This window comes from Taudactylus pleione, unplaced genomic scaffold (assembly GCF_031769625.1).
Source record: "Taudactylus pleione unplaced genomic scaffold, aTauple2 ptg000016l, whole genome shotgun sequence".
NCBI classification, from domain to species: domain Eukaryota; kingdom Metazoa; phylum Chordata; class Amphibia; order Anura; family Myobatrachidae; genus Taudactylus; species Taudactylus pleione.
The window spans coordinates 26,282,486-26,307,315 of NW_028284418.1; the positions used below are offsets into that span (position 1 = coordinate 26,282,486).

At 42.1% G+C, this 24,830-nt stretch overlaps 1 protein-coding gene across 1 annotated transcript in view; it reads left to right on the forward strand.

Annotated features, from left to right (window-relative positions):
* Positions 1-24,246, forward strand: part of DGKE (diacylglycerol kinase epsilon) — a 42,894-nt gene extending 18,648 nt beyond the window's left edge. Inside the window, exons 5-11 of the mRNA XM_088475152.1 lie at positions 2,211-2,368; positions 2,672-2,720; positions 2,899-3,012; positions 4,961-5,032; positions 6,663-6,790; positions 18,259-18,370; positions 20,844-24,246. Coding sequence (XP_088331278.1) covers positions 2,211-2,368; positions 2,672-2,720; positions 2,899-3,012; positions 4,961-5,032; positions 6,663-6,790; positions 18,259-18,370; positions 20,844-21,044 — 834 coding nt within the window. The 3' untranslated portion in view covers positions 21,045-24,246. The remainder of the gene's footprint in view (positions 1-2,210; positions 2,369-2,671; positions 2,721-2,898; positions 3,013-4,960; positions 5,033-6,662; positions 6,791-18,258; positions 18,371-20,843) is intronic.
* The last annotated feature ends 584 nt before the right edge of the window (positions 24,247-24,830 follow it).

The window sequence follows — 24,830 nt, forward strand, 5'->3', positions numbered from 1 at the left end:
CTGCTCCAGGCATCAAAGATCCAGTGATTCATTTCTATTAGAGGCAGTATATATTTCAATTCTCAGGAATGCATTTGACTCTTTCTATATTGGATAAATGTGTTTATTTATAAGTGTAAATGTGATTATATGTACTGACTTATTCCATTTTTATAAAGGTTATTAATATTATATAGGTGGTGTCTTGAGAATTTTTTTTGCCATTCCGGGAACTACATACTTATTTGTTTATTAGCGCATCACCATTGTCTTGTTGTAGTATCTTTTATAAACCCAGCTTCCAAAATATACAAAGCAATATTAATATAGGGTTACAGGTTGAGTCTACCATATCCAATTTTCCGAAATACCGAATTTTTTGAACACAACACTTTTTGCTTTCTGATGGTTCAATGTGCCTTAAACAAAGTTTGTGTACAAAATTAATAAAAATATTGTATAAAATTACATTCAGGCTGTGTTTGTCAGTTAAGATGAATGAATTTCATGTATGTACATAAACTTTGTCTGATGAACAAAATTATTAAAACATTGTATAAAATAACCTGCAGGCAGTGTGTATAAGGTGTATATGAAACATGAATGCAGTCAGACTTGGGTCACATCCCCTAGAATCTCATTATGCTATGCTGGTCCCAAGTATTTTGGATATGGGAGACTCAACTTGTATATATTGGATAAAGATTAGATTTACACATCTGTAGCAAGATGGTACATATCCATTAGATAAAAGAACCTTCTGGTCTGTAATCATGTAATTTCCAGTTTCCCAAAAAAGAAATTACAATATAAAAAAGCTTTAATCAAGATGTATATATTGTTCATACATTTAAAACAATACTGAAAGGCTTATCTGTACTTTTCAATGGAGAAAGTTCACCAAGCAGAGGGTTCCTAGGCCAAGGGATCCATTCACTTGAGTAATGCCTTGTAAGAGGGTTGAATAAGGAGAACCTGGAGTGATCAGATGTCACAGGAGAAGGTCCCCCTGAGGAAGTCCACAAGGACAAAACACTTGTCACGAATGTGAACATCTAATTTTTATCCAATATGCAAAACTATGGGAGAGATGTATCAAGCCTTGGAGAGAGATAGTATCAACTTCTAACTAGCATTTTACAGGCTGTGCTTGATAAATGGCAGTTATAAGCTGATTGGTACTTTATCTCTATCCACTATCTCTCTCTAAAGCTGGGCACACACTAGGATGCCGAATTGTCCTTCAGGCCGCTCCACCGTCCTATCTGACGATTGGTAAGTGCATGCACATTTACCAAACATTGGCCCCATTTGTCGTGCCTGATGTCACAACTGTGCGGGCATTTATATTTGCCCACCCAGTTGTGATGTCAGTCACAGGCTGCCTCTGCAGCAAGTGTATGGGCGCTTGGCTGACCGCTCGTACACACAGCACGATGTGCCGGTATATCTGCAGATGTATCTGCCATTGGCTGTGCTGCACAGCCGATGCGATATGTCTGTGAACAACTTCGTTCAGACATATCGTTGGTACACACCTCCCAACTCCTCCACGATATATTGCTCTTTCAATTGAATGGCCAATATATATCGGCCAGTGTCTACAGCAATCAGAAATCTAGTTGAAAGCTTCCCTTCCCCCTGACTTCGCTTTCCTACATGCTGACAGCCGGGCAGGGTATAATCATCAATTGCAGCGGGCAGCACTACCATATCGCACTCATTCTACATGGGCACCATTAACACCAGGCCATTAGCCATGCCACCCCAGAGGAATTGCTCATAGCTGCACATCCCTCGGTACGGCCCTGACCTCAAGTACATTGTGGGTTTACCAAGTGTCTATAATACTGTAGTATGTATAAAACAATTGTTGTTTGGAATTCTAGATTAAAAATACGTAAGTAGATTTGAAACCAATTATCTGTATATATTCAAAGCAATCAAAATCGAGCACTTCCTTGCTAGGAATCCTCTTTGTCTCTGAAGTTCCTGGTGAAGAGAGGCAAGAGGACCAACATAGGGGAATATAGCCGCAGTCCTTACCCACATGTTTTGTCATGTGACTTCTATTTTCTTCTATTTCCTATATTGGTCATAGTTTAAGCGTTATACACAATGTATGAAATGATAAATACACATAAAATTTTATATTGAATGTATCCATTTTGAGCTGATATTTGTGAGCCCTCTCTTCAAATCTCCACATTTGGATGTATTTGTGTATCCAGGGCCAAGAAAGTTCAGCACCACAGGTAGCAGTATTACCCCTGGGAACTGGCAATGACCTGGCTAATACATTAGGATGGGGAGCAGGCTATGCTGGGGAGGTGCCCGTGGAACAAATACTGCGCAACGTGATGGAAGCAGACAGTGTTAAGCTTGATCGGTGAGCAAGAGAACTGCTGGTGGTTTTGATCCAATCTATTGTTTAGATGTGTAATTGGCATTACAGCACAGATTTCTGTGCAAAATGGCTACAGCAGCAGCTGTCCAATGTGTACATTCAGATCTTGGTGTGGAACCTTTTCTTGTGTGTCATTCTTTTTAACCGCATATATTCACTGATCTCAGAAGGCAGTGGATACTTGAAGTCTAGGTTATGAATATTTTACTTAGGTTATTTTTAATTTATGAACTAGTGAGAAAGTGTCACGTCTAGTCATACAATGACTTAATCTCTCTTTTTCAGGTGGAAAGTGCAGGTTACTAAAAGGGGCTACAGTCTGAGGAAACCAAAGGTAAAAATATTTCTTATTGTGAGTGGGTGCTACACTACAAATAAGCACAAATGTTATATATAAACTGTTAACTGCTACTTCTACAATTTCACTAAATTCAAGTTTAACTTTTATATATCCTGCACTAATTTGTTGTTATAAAGCATAATGAAACATTATAATTGAATTGTTCTTGTAGGTGCTGTCAATGAATAATTACTTCTCAATAGGACCCGATGCCCTGATGGCTTTAAATTTCCATGCACATCGAGAGAAGACGCCCTCACTGTTTTCAAGCAGACTTGTTAATAAGGTAGGTTTTCCTAGGTGGCCTGAGAGAGCTTAAAATTATATTTACACCTTCAAATATCTATAACAATGCAAAATGCTGATTTTTGCTTCAGTATATAATGTCTGTTGTACATTCAAAATCTTTAATCAAAAAGGCAAAAGCAAAGCTAATGCTCTGTGGGTTCCAGAAATGAATTGCTCCATTCAGATCTGTATATTATCTATAATATAATCCTGCTATGCTTGTCTAGCAGGTGCGCAGTGAGGACAACCCACCCCCCCTCTCACAGCCTAATGTCCAAACACATCCCCTCTTGTCAACCTTGCAAACTGTCCCTCTCCCCAGTCTAAAGCTGGGTACACACCTGTACAATCACACTTTCAATACAATGTTTCCATCGGCCGCAGTGCCGATACGCGCATACACTCCTATACAATCATACTTGCGACCTTTGATCCAGGGCTGCTGAAATATCAAAAGAAAATTGTCTCAAGGTACACTCGCTCCCAATTCCTTGTTGCACTCACCTAAATTTATCATAATGGGCAGGGAAGGGAAGGACTGGCATGATTACGGGACAAATCAAGCCTCCGGGAATCTTCTCGCCACTAATGCTGGGGGCTGAATACGTTAGCTGGTTTAATTCCCCATCATGAGTTTGAGAAGAAGGAAGGCTCATGCTTGTATTCTTGCTGCTATGGCGACAACAATGCAAGCTATCAGGAGGAAATAGAGGAGCAAAACTTGGAGTTGCTGGACCAGAGATTGGCTGCAGAGGTGAGACACCACCTCCCACCTGCCTCTAGTTCAGTAGATACGTGATGCCAGGATGTTGACCTGTAATGACTCGCTGGCTTGGGACTGTATGAGCGACATATACCACTATGAGCCATATTCAATCAGCCTACGAAAAGTCGGATGACTTCATTTTCGCTTGTTTCAATTATCCCCGTATTCAATTTCAAATACTTTTCGCCGGTGTGAAAAGTCTTTGTAAAAAAAAACGGCGATAAGTTTTCACCATGTTTTACATGGTGAAAAAAAGTGCAGAATTGGGGTTTAGGGGTGCAGGTTTAAAAAAAAAAATAACCTGCACCCCTGAGAATAGCCCCTAAAAACGAACTGTCAAAGTGGGGGGGAAAAAAATAGGGACACCCAAAAAAAATTAATATTGGGGTAAAAAAAAAATTATGGGAACAAGTTTTTAAATAGCCTAATTAATTCAAGGGGTTTTAAAGAATGCGGGTGGTAGCGGCAGGTGCATTTTTGAAGAATTGTCAAAATGCACTTTAGGGACTTAAAAATATGCTTGCACCCATTTTCATGTGCCCCAAATTTGATGGGCAAATTTTTTATTTTTTTTTATGCAAAAAAAAAAACCTAAGTGCTATTCTTAACCCCTTCTTCACAGGCTCAAAAAAGCACCTGCCGTGTTTATTTAAAAACTCGACTTCCCTTCAGCAGCCAAAACGGGGAGTACCCATAGTGATCCCCCATGTCTGGACATCTTTAGGGGGGTCCCAGGACCCTTTCCCGAAAATTCCCATTTTTTTGTGAAACTCACCTTTCCACCGGCTCCCGTTTTTGCTCATTCCTAATTGAATACGGGGATAAAGCGGGCGCACGCCCGATACGTTATCCCCGGAAAACCTGCGATGTGGAGCGAAAAGTCCAGCACTGACTTTTCGCTCCCAAATTGAATATGGGCCCTATATGTTTGCAGATTCATACTTTGTGTTGTATATGGGCATGTAGGCCCCCATTTCCTTTTGGGAAATCGATTGAAAATGTTTAGAAAACAAAGACTTTTTGTATAAGTTGCAGCTTCCTGTAGTGACATTTTTGTTGCAGCATTCTGTACTATGTAATTTATGCTTGTTGTGCGGTTTTGCTAAACTGCACTTTTCTGAGTTTAGCTTCTGATTTGGTATAATATTTACATTTTTATCATAATTTTTTTTTTTTCCAGGCAGTATATTTATTTTATGGAACCAAGGATTGCTTAATTCAAGAATGTAAAGATCTCGACAAAAAAGTTGAGGTGAGGGCTCAGCATCATACAGCAATAATTAAATCATCTAGAAAAATATAGTAAATCTCTCAACCAATTAAGAATGCATTGTAAATCCGTGCCCAATGCCTGCCATTGTTTTGTATTTGAAAATAATTTGTCATGCAGTGCTACAGAATGGAGTAAATTCAGCAAATAATTGTCAGCATCCGCTTTTGTTTTCACCTCACAGCCTGCAAGGGATTTCCAGATAGATATAGGCTGCCAGGGACCACTCAGCCCCTATTAAGTATTTTAACCTGGCTCCCCCCATTCATATATTTATTTTAACTCTTGATTGGGCTTCCACTGCGACAGAATTTATTAAGCATCAGAAATAGGATGCTTCTCCTAGCTTCTGATTTATTATCGCTATTAATTTCTTCAACTAGTTACTTTTGCTTATTGTTTTCCCCACTATTATTTCTATTTCCTAGAGCAGGAGTGTTTAGTATAATGGAGCATACACACGGTCAGATTTGTCAGATGAACGATTTTACCAAAGATTTGAACGATTGAACGATTTTTGACTGCATTAAAATGAATGGAATCGTCCAAGTCTGACTGCAAACACATCAGATGTCAGATATCGTTATCTGACAAATGGGAACGCGCATCGTTCATCGTCCATCGTTCAGGCATGTCAGATATGTCAGATTTTCCTTCAGATATGAACGACTGAACGATTTTTAAATCGTTATCGTTCATATCTGAAGGAAAAATCTGACCGTGTGTATGCACCATAACAGTGTGGACTATATGTAGGCTTCAGGCAGCTTCAGTTTTTCTTGATTTGTTTTGTGGCACCAAAATAAAACATCACCCTGTTATCTATCATACTGCTTTAGGGTTTTAGAGATCTGATAGGAGAATTTTGATAGGGGCCCCAAGCTTTCTGGGTCTCTGACTGAACAAGCCGTCTGTACCCACTCCCTCCCCTCTGAGCAGAGTTAATCCCTGGTGTAGTTGGTGGTCACACAGCATTGAGCTGTTCAAACTCTACGCAGAGGGTGGTGCCTGGAGTAGCCCTGAAGCTACATAGCACAGCAGCTGAGGGCCTTTACCGGCTCCATAGATGCTGCTACAATGAACATTACACCACCTGTGAACACCTGTGAAGGGTACCTATTATTATTACTGTATATGTAATTGGAAAAGTGTAACCTTCTGACAGATGACTCTCCTGCATGTTGAGAGAGCTACAAAATGCTTTCTTTTTTAACACATTGAGTTTTTTTTTATATAAAAGACACATCTGAGGATCTTGCCTCTATAACATATTATCTACTTGTCTATGTTCATGTTTATGTGAATGCTCTATATTAGTTGATGTAATGACCTGTGCAATGCCTCACAAGTAGGACATGCTTCATTCTGACATCAGGGATAATGCTGCTAAAAGCTTTTACTTACCTGTGGTCAGTGTACATGTTGTATATGTTCCCCAGTATGATGGAGCTTAGATGGGAATGACTACTTAGACATTTTCAGTATGATACAATAACTGGAATTCTTTTTTTAGCACCTGATGTAGCATTAGATTTACAGGTTTCCTATGTTCACTCTCATCTAGGTGAGCAGCCAACTGTGTGTGCTGACCTATTGTACTTTGTAACTGCAGCTTGAGTTGGATGGAGAGAGGATATCCTTGCCTAACCTGGAAGGAATTGTTGTGCTGAACATCGGCTACTGGGGTGGTGGCTGCCGCCTATGGGAAGGGATGGGGGATGAGCCATATCCTTTATCAAGGTGGGTGTCTGTGCTTATCCTCTTAACAAATGCTTACTACTACCATTTTTAGTTGCCACGTTTCCTAATGGCTCAATTTTAATGACATTGCCAGGGTACTAGCCTGGCTGGTTTTTACAGCCTGTGAGAACTGTTGTTATGCTAACCTGTAATTTTGGATATATTTGAGGACTATGGACCCAAATACAATAAAGTTAAATGTGTGAAAATTAAATAGTTGCCTATTTCTGTATATTTTGTATTGAATTCTAACATCATACCTGAATAAAACATATCATTTTTGATCTGGATTTATTTTATTTGGATTAGAAGCCGCTATAACTGTGTGCTGCTTTTCAATAGGAGTGCCACCAACCAGCATCTAAGCGCCATATACCAATTGGTGTGGTCTTTATCTTTTAAAGCACCTCCACTTATAAAGGTGGTTAGGGTTTATAAACCGTGACTTACACTCTTTTTTGTGTATTAACATAAATAACTCAGGTTACCTACCTGTAAGAAGACACAAGGTATTTTTTTTTTTTTTTTACTTAGGTGTCATTTATCAGGTTAGATCACTGTAATGGTAAATTATTTGTCTCCAAACTTAAGTTTTGTGCAAATCAGCATAGTATTTTACTAGACAAATTAATAAAATTAAACACTTTGTTCAGTTCAAAACCAATTTAGTTGTGTATTCGCTTGAACTTCTTCTATGTGATTGTCACTGGTGAAGCTATTCCAGTTGGCAGGCATTATTACTCTGGTTGGGGAAAAAAAAAAGGATTTCTATACACCAGGGATGGGGAACCTCAGGCCCAGAATCATTTGGTCCGGCCCTCAGAGCTTTTTTCTCCTTCATCCACTAGGGGACACTGGAGTTCAAGACAGTGGGGTATAGACGGTGGTAGAGCAGAGCCTGGCACTTTAAATAATTCTGAAGTGTGACTGGCTCCTCCCCCTCTATGCCCCATCAGCCCCAGTTTTTAGAATGTGCCCGAGAGAGCCGGTCACATAGGGCTGAGCTCCAGCCCACACTTAGTATTTTTTCTTTTATTTCAACTTTATTTTAATTTCTAGCTTTCACAAAGCATTGAGGACAGGCTGACAGAGTGCTGCGTCTGTCAGCCTGCTACATGGAGGCATCAGGAGACCCGCCACCACTAAATAAGAGTGTGTGTCGGAGTCCAAGGCACCCCGGCAGTAGCTCAGGGAGGACACGCCACAGCTTAATATAGAGGCTGTGTCCGTGCTTCCGAATGCCTAGCCGCAGCCCTGATGCCAGCAGCTGGTAAGTATAGCTCTGTTCCCCTTATGGGGAACAGAGTTTAATCTGCGGCCCCTCTGCCCCCTCCCAGGCTCAGGTGGTATACACTGTAGTATGACCCCTCCTGGAATCCTGTTATAACGCCGCTAGCGTTATTACAAGGGGCAGAGCTACCGCGCATAGAGCGCGGATACATGTACAGGGAGACTGTTCAGACAGTCTGTAATGTTGCTGCCTAGCAGCGAGCCCTGATATCCTGCACTGAGCGCTGTCTGACTTAATAGAGCTGACAGCGCTCTGTTTGTCAGCTCTCACGAGAGCCGAATCCTCCCTCTTCTCTATCCCCACGGGGAGGGAGCCTGCGCGTCCCGCTACTCCCATAAGGGAGTCTACATTGCGCAGCAGCGCGGCTGTTCCCTGCCGCGCTGGTGCTTGAAGAAGCACTGCCGCTGGCTTCTGCAGGGGGAGGAGCACAGCGCCGGAGAGCGAGGCTGTTATTCACAGCGCTCTCGGCTGCTGGTTGCGGCGCCGGTGCTTGTATGAAGATTGCACCGGCGCTGCCTACAATTGGCCGCATGGCGGGGCTTAGGGAGCTGCTCAGAGCGGCTGTTCCCTGCCGCGCTGGTGCTTGTAGAAGCTCTGGCGTCTGCACACAGCCGCCGGAGAGCGAGGCTGTTATTCAGCGCTCTCGGCTGCTGGTTGCGGCGCCGGTGCTTGTATGAAGATGCACCGGCGCTGGCTATTACGTTCCCGCTCCCCCACTCGCGCTGCTATACCAGCCATTGTTTGCGCCCCGCCCGCTTATTGATAAGGGGCCGGAGTCTAGTCCATGCTGGCGTGCACAGATGCCGCCATTACCTCCAGCGAGTATTTTAAAACAGCATATGCACCTGCCTTAAAAGGAGCTGTGGCTTATTGCCAGCATCTCCTGCATCCTCACTCTGGAGTGTTGTGGGGGGTGCAACCCTTAACAGGGTTGTGGGTTTTATTCCCAGAACAGCCCTAGCTGTTGGGAGTTTGTATGTTCTCCCTGTGCTTGCATATGGCCTCTCCCGTTTTTTTCTTTACTTAAACCTACAGCACCTGGTCTTATTAGGTTTAACGACACAACTGTGGAGTTTGTAATTTAACCTGCAGTCTATATATAGATCTGGCTCTGCCTCATCTCTGTTATATTGCACGTTGGTAGTTCCCCTACGGAACTGGGCAGTGTACTGGTTTAATATTATATTAAAAAAAAAAAAAAAAATGAAGCACAGGGAGGAACATGCCACAGCCTAATATAGAGGTTGTGTCCATGCCACTTTGCCCACCACATATCTATCAGCGCCTATGGCCACATGCCCGATCTCGTCTGATCTTGGACGCTAAGCAGCGCCAGGCCTGGGTAGTACTTGGATGGGAGACCGCCTGGGTATACCAGGTGCGGCAGGCTTATTACATTGAACATCTGGGGCAAATATGCTTGATGTGTAACAGAATAATGCAGTGTGTTTCTTGCATCTATAGCTGCCAGAGATCACTCTGCCTAAATGTGTATGGTATGCATAGTCGGGGCCACTGTTCTGGCTGCTGCCAGAAATTACGGTTATTGAATATCTTTAACTCAAGGTTACAAAAAGGTTGCGTCCCATCCTCAGGCTTATGCCTCACATTGGCTCACCTTAAGAATGAGCCGTACTGTTCTCATGCATATATGTGGCTGCACATATGTTAAATCTCAACAGCCTTCGGTGCTTACCTTAGAAGGTATGCATCTATATGGATTTATATCTTATTTATTCCCTTCGGCAGCACACACAACACGTAGTAGTAACATATGGCCGTTGTGGTGGTTGGCATTGCTGTCTCGCATCACTGAGGTCATCTTTTGATTTCCATCATCTGGGGCACACCTGATAAGGCGAGTACACCGGTAACGGAAGGGTCCCAGGATCGCAATCAGTCTGGGATAGTACGTTGCTAACATTTCCAGCCCTAACGCCGTAGCAGAATGACGGCCACACGCGGCACATGAGCAGTCTCCCTGCATGGAGGTAAGCCACATGTATGTATATACTTGTATTTTATACTAAACCCGGCGTTAAGACCTGGGGCTCAGTTCCTTCCATGGCTCTAACTATTGCCCTTGTTATATTTTTCAAATTAGATCGTCACCTACTAATCTTGTATGTAGGTACACGTAGGCATGTGGGGATTTGTGTGTGTATATGTGTATATATATGTATATATATATATATATGTGTATAATATATATATATATATATATATATATTGCTTCTTATCCTTACCATTAAAGCAGGGGTAGGATATGTTCTTCTCAGTTTTATGTCTGATACCTAGCATATTTAAAGAGGATGCTGCGATGAGAGGCTGGACTCTCCTAATCCGGTAGTTTGTTCTATAACTCCGCTTACACCATCTCTCCCTAGGGATTGGGTGGTGTGTGTGTATATGTATATAATTATGGATATGTGTAGGTATGCCTATACTTCCACAATCATTAAGGTACATATTATTCCACGTCTGGAAAGCTGCCAGGGGTTACCAGAAGCTGTCTGTTATATACATACATATTATATGGTGGCTCTATAGACTAGAGTCATGTTCTGCAGCTTACATAGGATAGTCAGAGGCTCCTACGGCATTGCTTCTAGTATGGACTCTATACATGTCCTGGGGCCTTCCTGTATGTCCACACATGTATATAAGGATATGTACTTACACCCGCCTCGGGTTATAGTCCTGTTTCCATCAGTCTATATCTACGGCGTCCACTTCGGGGGACCTATTAATTACAACTACACTCTAGGGCGCACTTAGTAACCAACTTGTAAGACACTAGGAATGCAGTGTGTGTATATATAGATATAGCATGCTGATCTCCTATTGTGGGATATATGTGTGTGTGTGTATATATGTATGTAGCGTGCAGGAGTTTGACAAGTGACTTACTATGTCGGTACTAACTCTTCCTTTCAAAGAGTTTGTCTTTTCATGCAGCTATGTTTATGTGTGTGTGTATGTGTATATATACTGATATATTCCCGTTCCTTGTATGAATTTTCCTAATAATTGGAGAAATCTGTTTTTGGCCCTGACTGGCGTTATCACTACATATATATATATATCTCTTCTTACTTGGGATAATTAACGCATTCTATATCTATGTACAGGTACCTTTCCCAGCATCGATTCTGGTACTTTATATTATTGTCTTGTCGCATATCTCAATAAAATGGGTATCTGATGGTCCCTTGGGTACATTTCCTATCAGTACATAGAGAATCCTGGATCTATTCCATCCTCATGGCTTATTTAGTTAATTTACATGAGGCCTAGGGCCACCCGCCGATATAGGCAGGGTCTGGCCTGGGTTGTATCAGATTGTGGGCGTAATACACACTTCACCATTATAAGTGTTAATGTAAGGATACACTAGCAGACCGTTTTTGGGGTATGTGTAATCTCTATATGGATACATATCCCTAATGGAACAGGCTCAGGTATAGCGTCCTGTTGTACGGCCTTCTTGTCTCCACTAACAATTTGCTAGTTTCTACAGTATTTTCTTCTGCAGCATTTCCAGACTGAAGTCCGTACTGTAGAGCATTGATCTTTGCCCACTGAGGCTACTCTCTGTACCTGTCGTGGTGGGTTGCTGTGAGATGAATAAGGTCAGTGACATTCTACATAGCGTCCAGAGGGCTTCTGGTCGCTCACAGGTAAGCGGGCTTACCCCACTAATGCCTCGGAAGATGCTTCCTTTTCATGCATCCTGACATAGCTGTTATTCTCTCTTACGCACCCTAGCTGCTGTCCTAGCAGCCTTCAGTTCTCTTAAATCAGTTGGCTGTACACTTTAGAGCTTTCCTGGTGTGTAGGTGCATAGTTGTAACATTGAGATTTGTGACCCTATTCTACTGGAATCTGTTGGGTTTATGGACTGAAGCGCATCTATGGGCTAATGCACATCTTTACTATAAAGTGTGACAGTCTCTATGTTCCATACAGAGGGCCTGGTTAGTTTCCTGTTCAGTATCTGTTGATAAATTCAGCACACTGACAGGTACCTGAATGGTACCTTCATAGTTGTCCTAGTGCTTTAGCCTTGCGGATGGGATACTTCCCTATATTGGTAACTCTCCCTGGGTGGAGGTGGCATCCGTGCTCTTTTTCTGCTAAGGGTATCCTGGGTGTTTTCATACTATGTTCAGGCCAGTAGTTGGTACTGATTACACTCTACCATCATGTAGGAAGTTGTCTGCTGTTTGACAGGAGGGGTGGTACTGCCGTCTGACCCACTGGAAGGAATTGTAGTCTCAATCCTCTCGTATCCGTCTCATGCCCAGTGGGATCGCCACTCGTTGACAACTTCTATGGTCTAAACCTTCCACTGGTTACCAACCCTTTAGTAGTTATAGTTGGACCTCGAGAATGGTTCAGGGCGACTGTTAGGTCGTGACTCTTGCCTCCTTGTTTGCTTGGTTAAGAGTCTGTGGACGGGTTCAGCTCCGTCTCTGTATATTGGTATCATTATACTTTTATCTATATGATTGATGTCCCGCAGTGCTGGGATTCTGCTGTCTGAGACTGTTGCAGCTTCCTGTAGTTGTCGCTGGAACGGTTTTCTCGAGTTTTGTTCTCATGTTACTGCCATTCTATGGATTCTAGTTGGGGTTTTCTGCTCCCAGCGGTCTTGCTTGGTCTGTTTTTGGCTGAGCTTACGGTGTTCTGATGCTTCTCATCTGCGGCTACTCTCTAGCCGTATTCCATTGAATTTACGCTGTAAGTTGTGGAATGTCTGTGACTGTTCAGCAAGGAGCTCTGATTGTCTCCTGGCTCTACGACATGCCTCCAGTCTTGGGCTGTCCCTGTTTCGGTTGGCCGAAAGGTCGGCAGGTTCTCCGCGCTTCCCACCCGGGAGGTTGGCTTTGGGACGTCCCCACTGTCTTGAACTCCAGTGTCCCCTAGTGGATGAAGGAGAAAACAGGATTTTGGTACTTACCGATAAATCCCTTTCTCCGATTCCACAGGGGACACTGGACGCCCGCCCAGCGCTGCGTTCCTGCCGTTATGTTGGGTCCTTATCTAGTTGTGTGACTGCATGTGTTCCCTGCAGTGGGTTCCTCTGTTCTCCTTCAGTCGGTATTGTTCCGTTCTGTGGTCTTCTCCTTCTCCTCATTTTCCTGTTGTCTACCGTCTCCTCTCGGGCTCAGTTCTTAAAACTGGGGCTGATGGGGCATAGAGGGGGAGGAGCCAGTCACACTTCAGAATTATTTAAAGTGCCAGGCTCTGCTCTACCACCGTGTCTAACCCACTGTCTTGAACTCCAGTGTCCCCTGTGGAATCGGAGAAAGGGATTTATCGGTAAGTACCAAAATCCTGTTTTCTGTTAGCCTCATCTGGCTAGCATGGTGCCTAGAATGGCACACTGCAGCCAGAATCTATGCAGCAGTGGCGCCTGTAGCGTATGACGATTGTGTCCCCGTGTGACGTCATACGTAGGGGGCATGGTCTGCACCTGGCCCGCGATTAATGTTATATATATCAAAATGACCTATGGCTGAAAAAAGGTTCCCCACCCCTGCTATACACCCACAAATCAGCCTAGATGATCTCCTGTTAATGTGCTTCCCAATGATAAATTAACCCTCAGACTTAGATGCGTATCATCACAATCACTTTACAATTTACTAAGCAAATGAACTTTACTATCTTGTGACTTTACAGTAAGCTGTCATAGTCTGTTTTCAAACTAATTTGACAAATCAAAATCAACAACCAGGGTGAGCCACGTGGTCATGTTATGGAGATTTGACAATACTAACTTTCATCTCCACATTCAGCTGCTTAAGAGTCAGGTAAAGGATTATTATAAAATATTATGTCATGAGGTGTTCCCAATTTTACTGGACCTGTATCATCTGATACACAGACAGACTCTTAGCTATCCCACTTTTAATTCTTCTCACACTATTTTCCTGCCTAAACATAATAAAGATCCCCAATACGTAGCCTTCTACCGACCGATAACCATACTTAATATAGACTTTAAAATTATTGCTAAGATCGTGGCCAACAGATTGCAATCCATTCTCCCAGACCTTCTGACTCCTCATCAACTTGGCTTTGTAAAAGACCGCCACTTGGTTAAAGGGATTTGATTGTCTGTTGCTGCTACAGTGGCTTCATCCCATGATCCCTCTTCTTCCAATTTATTACTTAGCCTTGATACCCATAAATCCTTGATACCATCCTTTGGCCGCACCTGTATGAAATTCTATCACGTAGATCATTTGGTCAAGACTTTATTGGTCTAGTAAAGTTAGCTAATAATATAACTCCCCAAGTACAACTCTTCTACTGAGTGGACTGCGGTGGGGGGGGGTGAGGTACGGATGTATAGGCGTACCCAGCAGGGATGTCCATTATCCCCCCTCTTTTTTTCTTTTTTTTTTTTTTTTTTTTTATTTATCCCTAGATCCACTTCTCGGATTAATCCAACAGGCCTCCAACATTCAGGGTATACGTGTAGGTTCAAGAAAAATTTAAGGTCACTGCATTTGCGGATGACGTTCTACTTTACTTCTCTCAGCCCACTGGTTCCATACTCCATCTGATGTCTTTACATAGAGGTTTTGGGGATATTTCAGGACTTCAAGTTAATTTGGAAAAATCCCTATAGGTGTGCAAATTACTAAAAACTACTAAAAATCCCTCTTCTTTCTATATGAATATATCTAAGGCTATTACGGCTTTGGTTAGGGATTTAGATGGGTGGCGTCTCCAGCTCTCCTACTTGGGTAGGACAAGTTTGCTCAAAAAATGATTATATTCCCAAGATTGATGTATTACTCCAGTTCCTCCCTTTATACCATAAACGTCACCGAATAGGCCTAATTTGACTTCAGCTGACTAAATACAATGGTGGACTTAATTTTCCTAAAATTACAAATTATAACCATGCAGCGCTTTTACGTCATCTTCGTGATTGGTTACATGGTACAGATACTTATACGGATTCAGTTCTTAAGGAGAATTTTCTAACTGATTTGTAATTTAGTTTCCTTATTACATCTCCTGGATCATGAGATACCTGCAGATCTGCGGGTGAATCCTCTTCTCTGGAACACCTGTCGGCTATGGCATGTACTACATCATAAAATAGGCTTGAATGTGCATAAAACTTTTCTTTCTTTACTACGCAACCCAGAATTCCAACATGGCTTAGCTACTAATCCTTTCTTAATGTGGGCAGCTAGGGGTATTCACTCCATTGGTTGCTTAGTAGATAGAAACATTAAGGGGCCCCTCACGTTCCATCAGGTGATGGAGAAATATGATTTTTTTTTTCTGTCCATTTCCTTTTGCCTATTATCAGGCACACCATTATGTGTGACTACTAATTATTAGCAATCCTTCCGAACATGATTGGGATAATACTCAGGATACACTTTTGTCTAATCCTCCACCTGTGTATGGGGCAATTTCTCGTCACTATCTGTTCTTATGAAATAATTTAGATTACAGTAGACTCCAGACTGATTTGCCTAAGTGGATGCACCACTTTCTCAACCTCACCGTAGACTTATTGCTTAAAAACCTGTATGACTCATGTCATATTATTACCGCTAGCTCCTACAGAGAGTTGTTGCTGAATATATATCACAGATCTTATATTAGCCCACATCGTGTTTTTTAATGGGCTACTTATCCTCGTATAGGTGCCCCCTTTGTTGGGAAAGTAACACTGACCTCTTTCATTGCTTATGGTCTTGTCCCTTGGATAGAACCTTCTGGCTTCGAGTTTGTAGATATGCCCTGGACCATTTGGTTCATTTTCTGCCTTTTGATCCCGCATGGGCCATATTGGGAATCTTGCCATGGGGTCAACGAATGTCAAGAGGATGTCGTAAACTTTTATTGGCACTGAGTGCAGCTGCTAAAAAAAAAAAAGAATATTTTACAAGTCTGGATACAACCTGGAGTGGCCCCCCTTTTTCTTTTGGCTAAGGAATCCAGGGTTTTTTGAGGTTTTGGAAAGCTAAATTTCTATACTCCCTACACAGATGCAACATCTGCTCACTCAATGTTTCTCATCTACCTCATGGTATCTATTGAGGCTAGTTGATAATGATCCCCCCCATTGTTTAATGAACCACTCTCTTTCACACAGTGTACCCTTCACTCCTTTATCTATTGTCATTATATTCTATGTTCACGAGATCAGGGCCGGTGCAAGCTTTCCCGGCTCATCCTACCACCTTCCAATGCCACCGTCTCCAGCCCCTCACACAAACAGATGTTTTCGGGGAGTACCCAAAAGTATTAAGGATCCCCTAAATGTAACAAGGAGGGTTGCAGCAGATACCTCTGATACGAGACCTGGATAGATACGAGACCTAGATAGATAGATAGATATGAGAGAGATCAGTGGTTCTCAAACTCTGTCCTCGACCCCACACAGTTCACAATTTCCATGTCACCCAGCAGGTGCATACATTACTCACTGACACATTTTAAAAGATCCACAGGTGGAGATAATTATTTCACTTGTGATTCTGTGGGGAGACCTGGAAAACATGCACTGTTTGGGGTCCTGAGGACCGAGTTTTTGAACCTGTGAGATAGATATGCGATAGATATGAGAGTGATATGAGATAAAAATATATATATGAAATGGATATGAGATAGATATGAAATTGATATATATGAAATAGATATGCTAAACATAGGGGGGATTCAATTCAGTGCGATATTAAATAGCCACGGGAGGGAGTTCCCGAAGCTAATCAATACACTGCGCTGTTTGGACGGGAAAAGGATTTCTTCTCGCACCCCCCTGGGGATGCGAGGAGAAATATGACAAAGGTGCTGAGCGCGCAGCTGTTTTACTGCTTAGTGCGGCGTTAACAGCTGCGCGCCTGGCACTTTAGTCAGAGAATGCCGGTTCTCGTGCCTTTAACACCCTTGTTAAGCGCGAGAACCGGCATTCTCCTACATAACAGCGCACTGAATTGAATTCCCCCCAAAGATAGATATTAGATATTACAGTAGATAGATATGAAATGAATATATATTAGATATGAGAGCTGGATAGATATATATGAGATGCATAGATAGATACGAGAGATGGATAGATATTAGATATGCGAGATTAATAGATATGAGATACATAGATGTTAGATAGATACGAGAGATGGATAGATATGAGATACATAGATGTTAGATACGAGAGATGGATAGATATGAGATAAATAGATATGTGATAGATATGAAATAGATGGATATGAGATAGATAGATATTATACACATTGTGCATGCATGAAAAAGGTTTTTCAAAATGTTAAATAACACTTTATTAAATGTATAATCACAACATGTATAAAATATGAATTAAATAATTATATGAAAATATAGCTAACAGCTAGAATCTGCAAACATTGGTCTTGTGTGTGTGTGTATACTGTAAAAGGGAGTGTAGTGTGAAGAGCTGACAATTTCACTTAGCAGACATTGGATAGTTCAACAGCTTCTCATAGTCTTGTCTGGGAGGCGGAGCTTCATCTATGAATGGCCAGGCCAGCTGGTAGGAGAGGGTAGTGGGGGGGGAGGAGTCTGGAGAGGGAAACAGATCAGTGGTGCAATCATTCCTGGTTTTTCCTTTTTCTAAATTCAGCACTGCATGTGCATGTCGGAGTCGGGCAGTGTTTGAGCAGGGGAGAAGTGTGGCAGCTGCTGTAGCTGATAAGGTCCACGGCCACCGCTATAAGTAAGCAGTATAAGGATGTGTCTTTCAGAGACATCCTTTGCTTTTGTACTGCAAGACCTCTGGCGCCTTACACAGGTGCCGGCGCTCTAGGCAGCCGTCTAATGGTAGCGCCAGCCCTGCACAAGATATATTCTATTTGCTGGATGTATCACTTTATTTCATGTCCGCTCTATACTGCATTTTTTTTATGTACTTTTTGATATGCTTCAGAATCAATAAAAACATTTTTGAAAAAAAAGTCAGGTAAAGTCCTGCTGGCATCTTTGGTGCATACACTTTGCAGAATCCAAGTATATTGTGCTTAAATACACACCTGTGTTTGTGCCAGCCTGTTGCATTTCCGTTTTTTTCTAATGATGAATGTAAGTTGGTTTACACACCAGCTACCTTGACTGTTTGTATATTGAATAGATTAACATGAATACTTTTTTTTTTTTTAAACTGAAGGCATGATGATGGGCTACTGGAAGTTGTAGGAGTTTATGGGTCTTTCCACTGTGCTCAGATTCAGGTTAAATTGGCGAATCCTGTCCGTCTTGGCCAAGCACACACTGTAAGGGTAAGTCCTTTGCTGGTCATTATGTAAGGCCAGGTTGTTTGAGGTGAGTCATGAAGATTGAGGTGCATTGGATACTATAATGGTGCATACACATGGTTAGATATTACTGGTCGATTTGTCCGATATCATATAGTTATCGTCAAAATCGTCCAGTATTTGGCCCCTTCAAACGATGGTCGATGCGCGGGCACGGATGGTCGATATTGACCATCGCCCATGCATGCTGGCCAACCTGGTCGATATCGACCAGGTTGGCCTGGCTACTATAGGGAGTAGTGATCGGGGGTCGTTATAGTCATCGGGGGGTTGGTGCTTGTGCTGATTGTTCGATATCGAACAGGACGATCAGACAACGATCATCTCTCCGTGTGTACAGAGCTTTAGGCTCCTGTGTGCCAGTCCTTCACTGGTGTTGGCATGGGACACATCACATGATCTATCCTTTGTGCTATTTGATGGCTGATTTAATCAGCCATTGTATGCTTATAGTATCTGTATCCCAAATCTCAACTTGAGCGATAGACCCTTGCCTCACACATATGACAATATGACAAGAGAGGGGTAGAGGAACCCATTGCCATGGGAAATTGGATTATAATGGGAAAAAAAGTTGGAACACCGCTATATGTAGATCTGCTTGTAACTTTAGTCTAATTCAATTTTAGGCTTTTAAACATGGTTGAAAAAATGTGCGACTGTGAGGGTTTATGGTAAAATAGAAAGCGCATAAAGTGGGTATTGTCTTAAAACTATGGTTCAGTGTACTGTTGGGGCTTACAGATCGTATATATTAAGCAGGGCACTTGGGAAAGGTGGGCAAATATTGCGTATTTACACACATTTGATAGTTCTGCGGTACCTTAAAAGGCATCCAGCTGAACAACTGTAGCATGTGTGCCAGGTTTGCATCAGGCATACTCACACCCAAGCAAATGGGCCTATGTCTAACTGAGCACGAGCTCCTATGTGTTATTAAAATTATGACAAGTTGTAAGAGCATATTTCTTCTCTACATTTGCAATCCAACCTTGCATTTTAAATATCTAATTTTTAAAACCATAATTTAAAGGTTAAAATATAAAAAGGACCATTTCCCACAGAGAAATAATAACAAACGGATCATATGGAAATCAAATGACTTAAATTGTTAGAATTAGTGAGATAACCACCTGTTTAAAGGGCCTATACAACATCTGTTAAGGTGGGCATACACGGCAAGATAAAATGTCTGTCAGACCGACAGACATTTTATCTGGCCGGCTGCCAGCCGCAGATTTCCGCGGCATACACTGTGAGAGAAATCTCAGTGTATAGCCCGACATCTGCGCTCCGCCCCCGGGGGAGGAGACATTTCCCTGTTCCTTCCGTAGGAAGGAACACAGGAAATGTCTGTCTGTCGGCCACGCTGGGCATACACTGCCCGATGCGGCCAACAGTTACCGGGTAAATATCGCATCGGACGGGCATGCTGGACAATCCAGCATGCCCGACCGAGCAATATTTAACCCTTGGTCGCCCCCCCCCACGCTACAATTATCGCGGCGATCCGCCGATATCGGGCGGATCGTCCCGATTATTGCAGCGTGTATGGCCAGCATAACTCTTCAGAAAAAAAAGATACAATATTTACAGTATATACTAAATAAGAGCTGGAGATAAATGGGAAATGTGTATGGTAAAATAGTGTAATTTCCATGCCTCTCAAGATACGTGACTGATTTATTACTAGTGATCATCATAAGTATGTATCTGCCCTATACTAGGTGCGTAAGCTACTCCTCCCAGCAGGCGCATTTCTGCTTACATGTAGGGTCAGCATGGCCCGCGTTTCCATCATCCCTGCACTTTACCTATATAAGAACATCTCTTTCCAACCCAGTTACTTCTTTGGTTGCAAATGACGGTGCATCCAAATCGCATAAGACTCTGCATAGCTGCATTTGCTTGTGCTCATTTTCTGTGCGTGTGCAGTGCGAATTCACACAAGATACGTGTTACTACTGTGCTTCAGCCCCTTTATCTTCTATTCTGATCATAATTTTAACTGAATTTAAATCCTATATTATTTTTTTGTAATTGCATTTTTAAGCCGGCCTTGTTCAATGAAGCAGCTACATTAGTTGTTTCTGTAGTGTCTTGTATGAGCTCTGGCAACTTGTTTGTATGCAGGCTAAGTCAGGGGCTGCCTAGTAGGCTGCCATTGCGATAATGGGCACAATGCGATTTAATGCTCTTGGTAATACGGAAGAGGATACAGAGTGTTTGTAAACACGCTAATTTATGGTTTGTTTTTATTCATTGCATTGTTACATTTGTATATTTTGTGGATAAATACATTAATTTGTGGATTATTTATAGTTGTTATCCTTTTGAAATTTCGGTTGGTTGGTGACAGACAAATCATCACAGCACCAAATGAACATTTAGTCCTATGTGGATAAAGCATTTTTGTTGTTTTTTTTTTTTATTACAGCTGATTTTGAAGAATTCAAGAATGCCTATGCAGGTGGACGGAGAGCCGTGGGCTCAGGGGCCTTGCATAGTCACCATCACTCACAAGACACATGCACCCATGTTGTATCATTCAGGAGAACAGACTGATGACGACGATCCATCCAGTGAATCAGACCAAGACCCACAAGATGCTGGGAATCTTAGTGATGGGGAAATGTAGGCAATCAGAACCACATAGAAGGAGATATTTTTTGACGAAATGGTATATAAAATGTCTATTTGAGGGCATCATATATTTATTTATTTATACTTTATTTTATTTTTTTTATCTATAATCTTTTGTGATGCGAGAGACTGTGACTGTTTTATATGACCTGTCTTTTAACTAGTTTACATCCCTCACAACTGTGATTTCAGAACACTGTAATTACACTTTAACTGTTGTATTGTCCTAGTCTTTGTAAATCTCTGTTACAAGAAGGCCAATGTGCAATGATATCAAAGGGGAACTTATGCATAGAACAGCATGGAAATGGTATTGGAAGCTGCCATGTCTGCAGTAATGAGATCTAAACATTCCCATCTTTGAATGACTTTTATGTTAAAGAAAAAGAAGTGCACTTTTCACGAAACAAGCCATTGTTTGAGGCAGACCACTCCATAGATTAGTTTTGCAAATACATTTCTGGTGACTTCAGGCTGAGTGAACAGAGCTGCTCACACGTTACTTGGCACTTTATATAGGGAAATGGAGCCAAAGACTGCGCACACCGGCAAATAAGTCACCCTCTGACCGATATTTCCAGGCAGTCCCGATTTAAATATGAATCTGGTTAAGATGTTGATAGAGTGGTGGTCATGTTCTGCTTGCTCATAGAAACTGAATGTGAAATTACTGAATTGGCTGTAAAATTGCTACGTGTTTAGACCACTTTTGTATGTGCACAGATAGACCAATCGCTACACATAAAATTAAATCATACCAGACATTTGTTTTACTTGCAAGCTCCACCCTATGCATGTCTAGCTGATTAAAGTTTATCTACATTCACCAAATTCTATAGATGATCTGCAGTTTTGTTTCACTTGCTGGCCGATTTCAGACTGAAAAAGATGTTTACGATAATCGCATGCTCTTTAGCAGTAAGGATAACTGTTTTGCAATGATAAGTTTGTTGCAACATAGGGAGAGATTTTTCATAGGGCATTTTTTTCTGACAATTTCAACGCAGGCACAAATCACCAGTGATTTTGCCCTCCAATCCATCATATTTATTATCTAGCAGTCAGGAGACTTACAATGAAAATTGTTGATTTGCAGTGATTTTAAAATGTCAAACAAACTGCCGATTTGGCTGAAGTCATCTGAAAAATCACCAGAAAATGGCTCCTAAAAAGGAGGATGCACATTACACTTCTGTATTAAGGTGGCAATGATAACTACTTAACAAAGAGCCAAAGCAATTAATGTTTAGAGGGGCACAATTATTGAATTAATTTATTATTGGAGGCAAATTATAAAATGAATCTATCGTGTGCAATACATTATTTCATAGATATTAAGAGGCCAATATTGTTTGTAATTTATTTTAAATAGAGCAATCAATATTTTGTTAATTGGGGCTATTTTAATTTAATTGTAGAGGAACCAATCATATCACACACTTGGAGACACATGAATGATGGCACTTCTAGTGCTAGATCATTAATTAATTTGTAGTAATAATTGCACCTTATTACATCCATGTAAAGTACATCTTTATGACTTTATGGCCAGACAGCTCAAACTGCCCCTTGGCTATTCCCTCTGTGTGTGCTTTGCTAATGTTCTTTCTGCTACATTCAGTTATTAAAAGCTGAACACTGGAAAGACTGAAGCTCAGATAGGACTTCACCATATAGGCATTTGTTTTGTATTTTCTTGGAGGTGTTCAAAGCACGTTCATAAAATGCACTGGCACAGAAAGTAACATAAGTGGCATTGGTGGGTACATTTGCTGTCCTTTGGAAGTTAGCGACCAGTATGAATGACCGTTGGACGAGAGCCCAGCGGTCGAAATCCCGACGCTGGCAGGCCGAACAGCAGAGATCCCGATGGAAGTGAGTAAACTACCCAACCCTCCCCTCTCTCCACCCTAACCCTCCTTTAGGGGTGCCTAAACCGAACCCCCCCCCCCCTACCCGCACCCTAATCCTCCCGGGGGGTACCTAACCTTCCCCTGCGGGTGCCTAACCCCAATCTTTCCCTAGCCTAACCCTAACCTCCCCCCCTGGGGTGCTTAAACCTAAACCCCCCCCCCCCTCCCCGCACCTTAAATCTAACCCTCCCTGGGGGGTGCCTAACCCCAACCCCCCCTTCCCCTAGCCTAACCCTTCCGGGGGGTGGCTAATCCTAAATCCCCCCGGGGTGCCCTAAACTTAACCCCCCTTCCTCCCCGCGCCACGGCTATGAGGACGCGCGGACAGAACGAGGTAAGTTGTTCTAGATTCCGGCGTCGGGTTTATGATGGGTGTCAGTATTACGATGCCTATCAATAATCCCTAGCCGGCATTCTGCCGTCGGGATTGTGACCGACGGTCACATGACTGCATCCCGGAAATTAGATTGTTTTGCATTCTTTGACTGTATCAATGTTGCTACTGACTGCACTGACAGCTTACACACAGAGTGGAACAGTTATATTAGCACTTAGCAAGTGCTTGTCAGGATGTGTTTTACCTGAATCTGACCACACTAAGCCCTGCATCTGTGAAAGCACTTTGAATTGGAGGACACAGTGAAGGTTTTGTCTATATTGTTTATCTAATGTTCTTTTTTTTTTTTTTTTATTGAACTCCATGGAGTGTTGTCAGTGCACTTAACCCAGATGTTATAGCAAGGTGAATGGCAGAGCAGGCATAGGGTAAATGTAATGTGTGGAATGTCCCCCTTTCCTCAGTCACCCTCCTTGTTACAACACTTGTGTACCAATGTCTAGCTATAGAGAGAAGTTCTATCTGTAAACAGAACATAGGAGAAATGGAAGCAATGTTATATACACAGACTACATCTTCTCTGCCAGGGGAAGGAAGGGAAATGTGAGCTCTCAGATTACAGTCTTTTTCAATTTAAATGATATATTTCAGTTGAAATCTCCAGCTCACAAGTATGTATGTAATTAATAACAATATTCTAATTCTGTTAATATGATCACTTGCTTCCTTATGATGGAACAGTAAATAACAGTAACTTGTGAATCTTGTTTTTCTCAAGATAAGATATAATTAAAAATAAGTCTCTGCTTATATTGTAAGGATGCTTATAAGACGTTTACATTTTCAATTAACAAAATTGTAACAAAAATAAAGCTATTCATGTTTCAACTGTGAAACTGAAGTATTCCAATGTGCTGCAAGTTTTCAACAAAATAAAACTGGCTACTGACAAGAATTGTCATTCATTGTTTGTATTCATTGTTTAATACCAAGGAGTAGCTAGAGGGACTTGTGATGTGCCTACTCTACAGGAATCATATTGCTTGTGCAGTTACACTCCAGCCTTAAAGCTTGTAGTGAAACAGTGCAAATGGAGTCTGCTGTATAAGGGTAATATATTAGGCCATTGGTTCCCAAACTTTTTCCGTTGCAGGCACCCTTAGGGTCTCCTTTTTCCTCTTGTTCCAACCTGTGTAGGCAACATGTGCTGTTAATCCTGATTCCGTGGTGCAACTGACATCCGTCAGGGAGAACAGAACAGCACTGCATGAAGGTGCCCCTGTGACCTAAAATTAAGGGCATACACAGGACCTCATTCAGAGCGGCAAAATGCGAGCGCTCGCTCTGAATGAGGTCGGCCGTTTCTCTGTAAAGAGCCGGCCTCCTGACCGTTCGCTAAGCTGTGGGTGACCTTTAACGAGCGGCCAGGTTGATGGTCGTGATGGTCAAGACCATCGGGGCTTGCAACGAGACCCTTGTAGTACGGTCTCATCAGCCGCAAGCCCCAGTGAGCTTTCGACAGTGGGGCCAC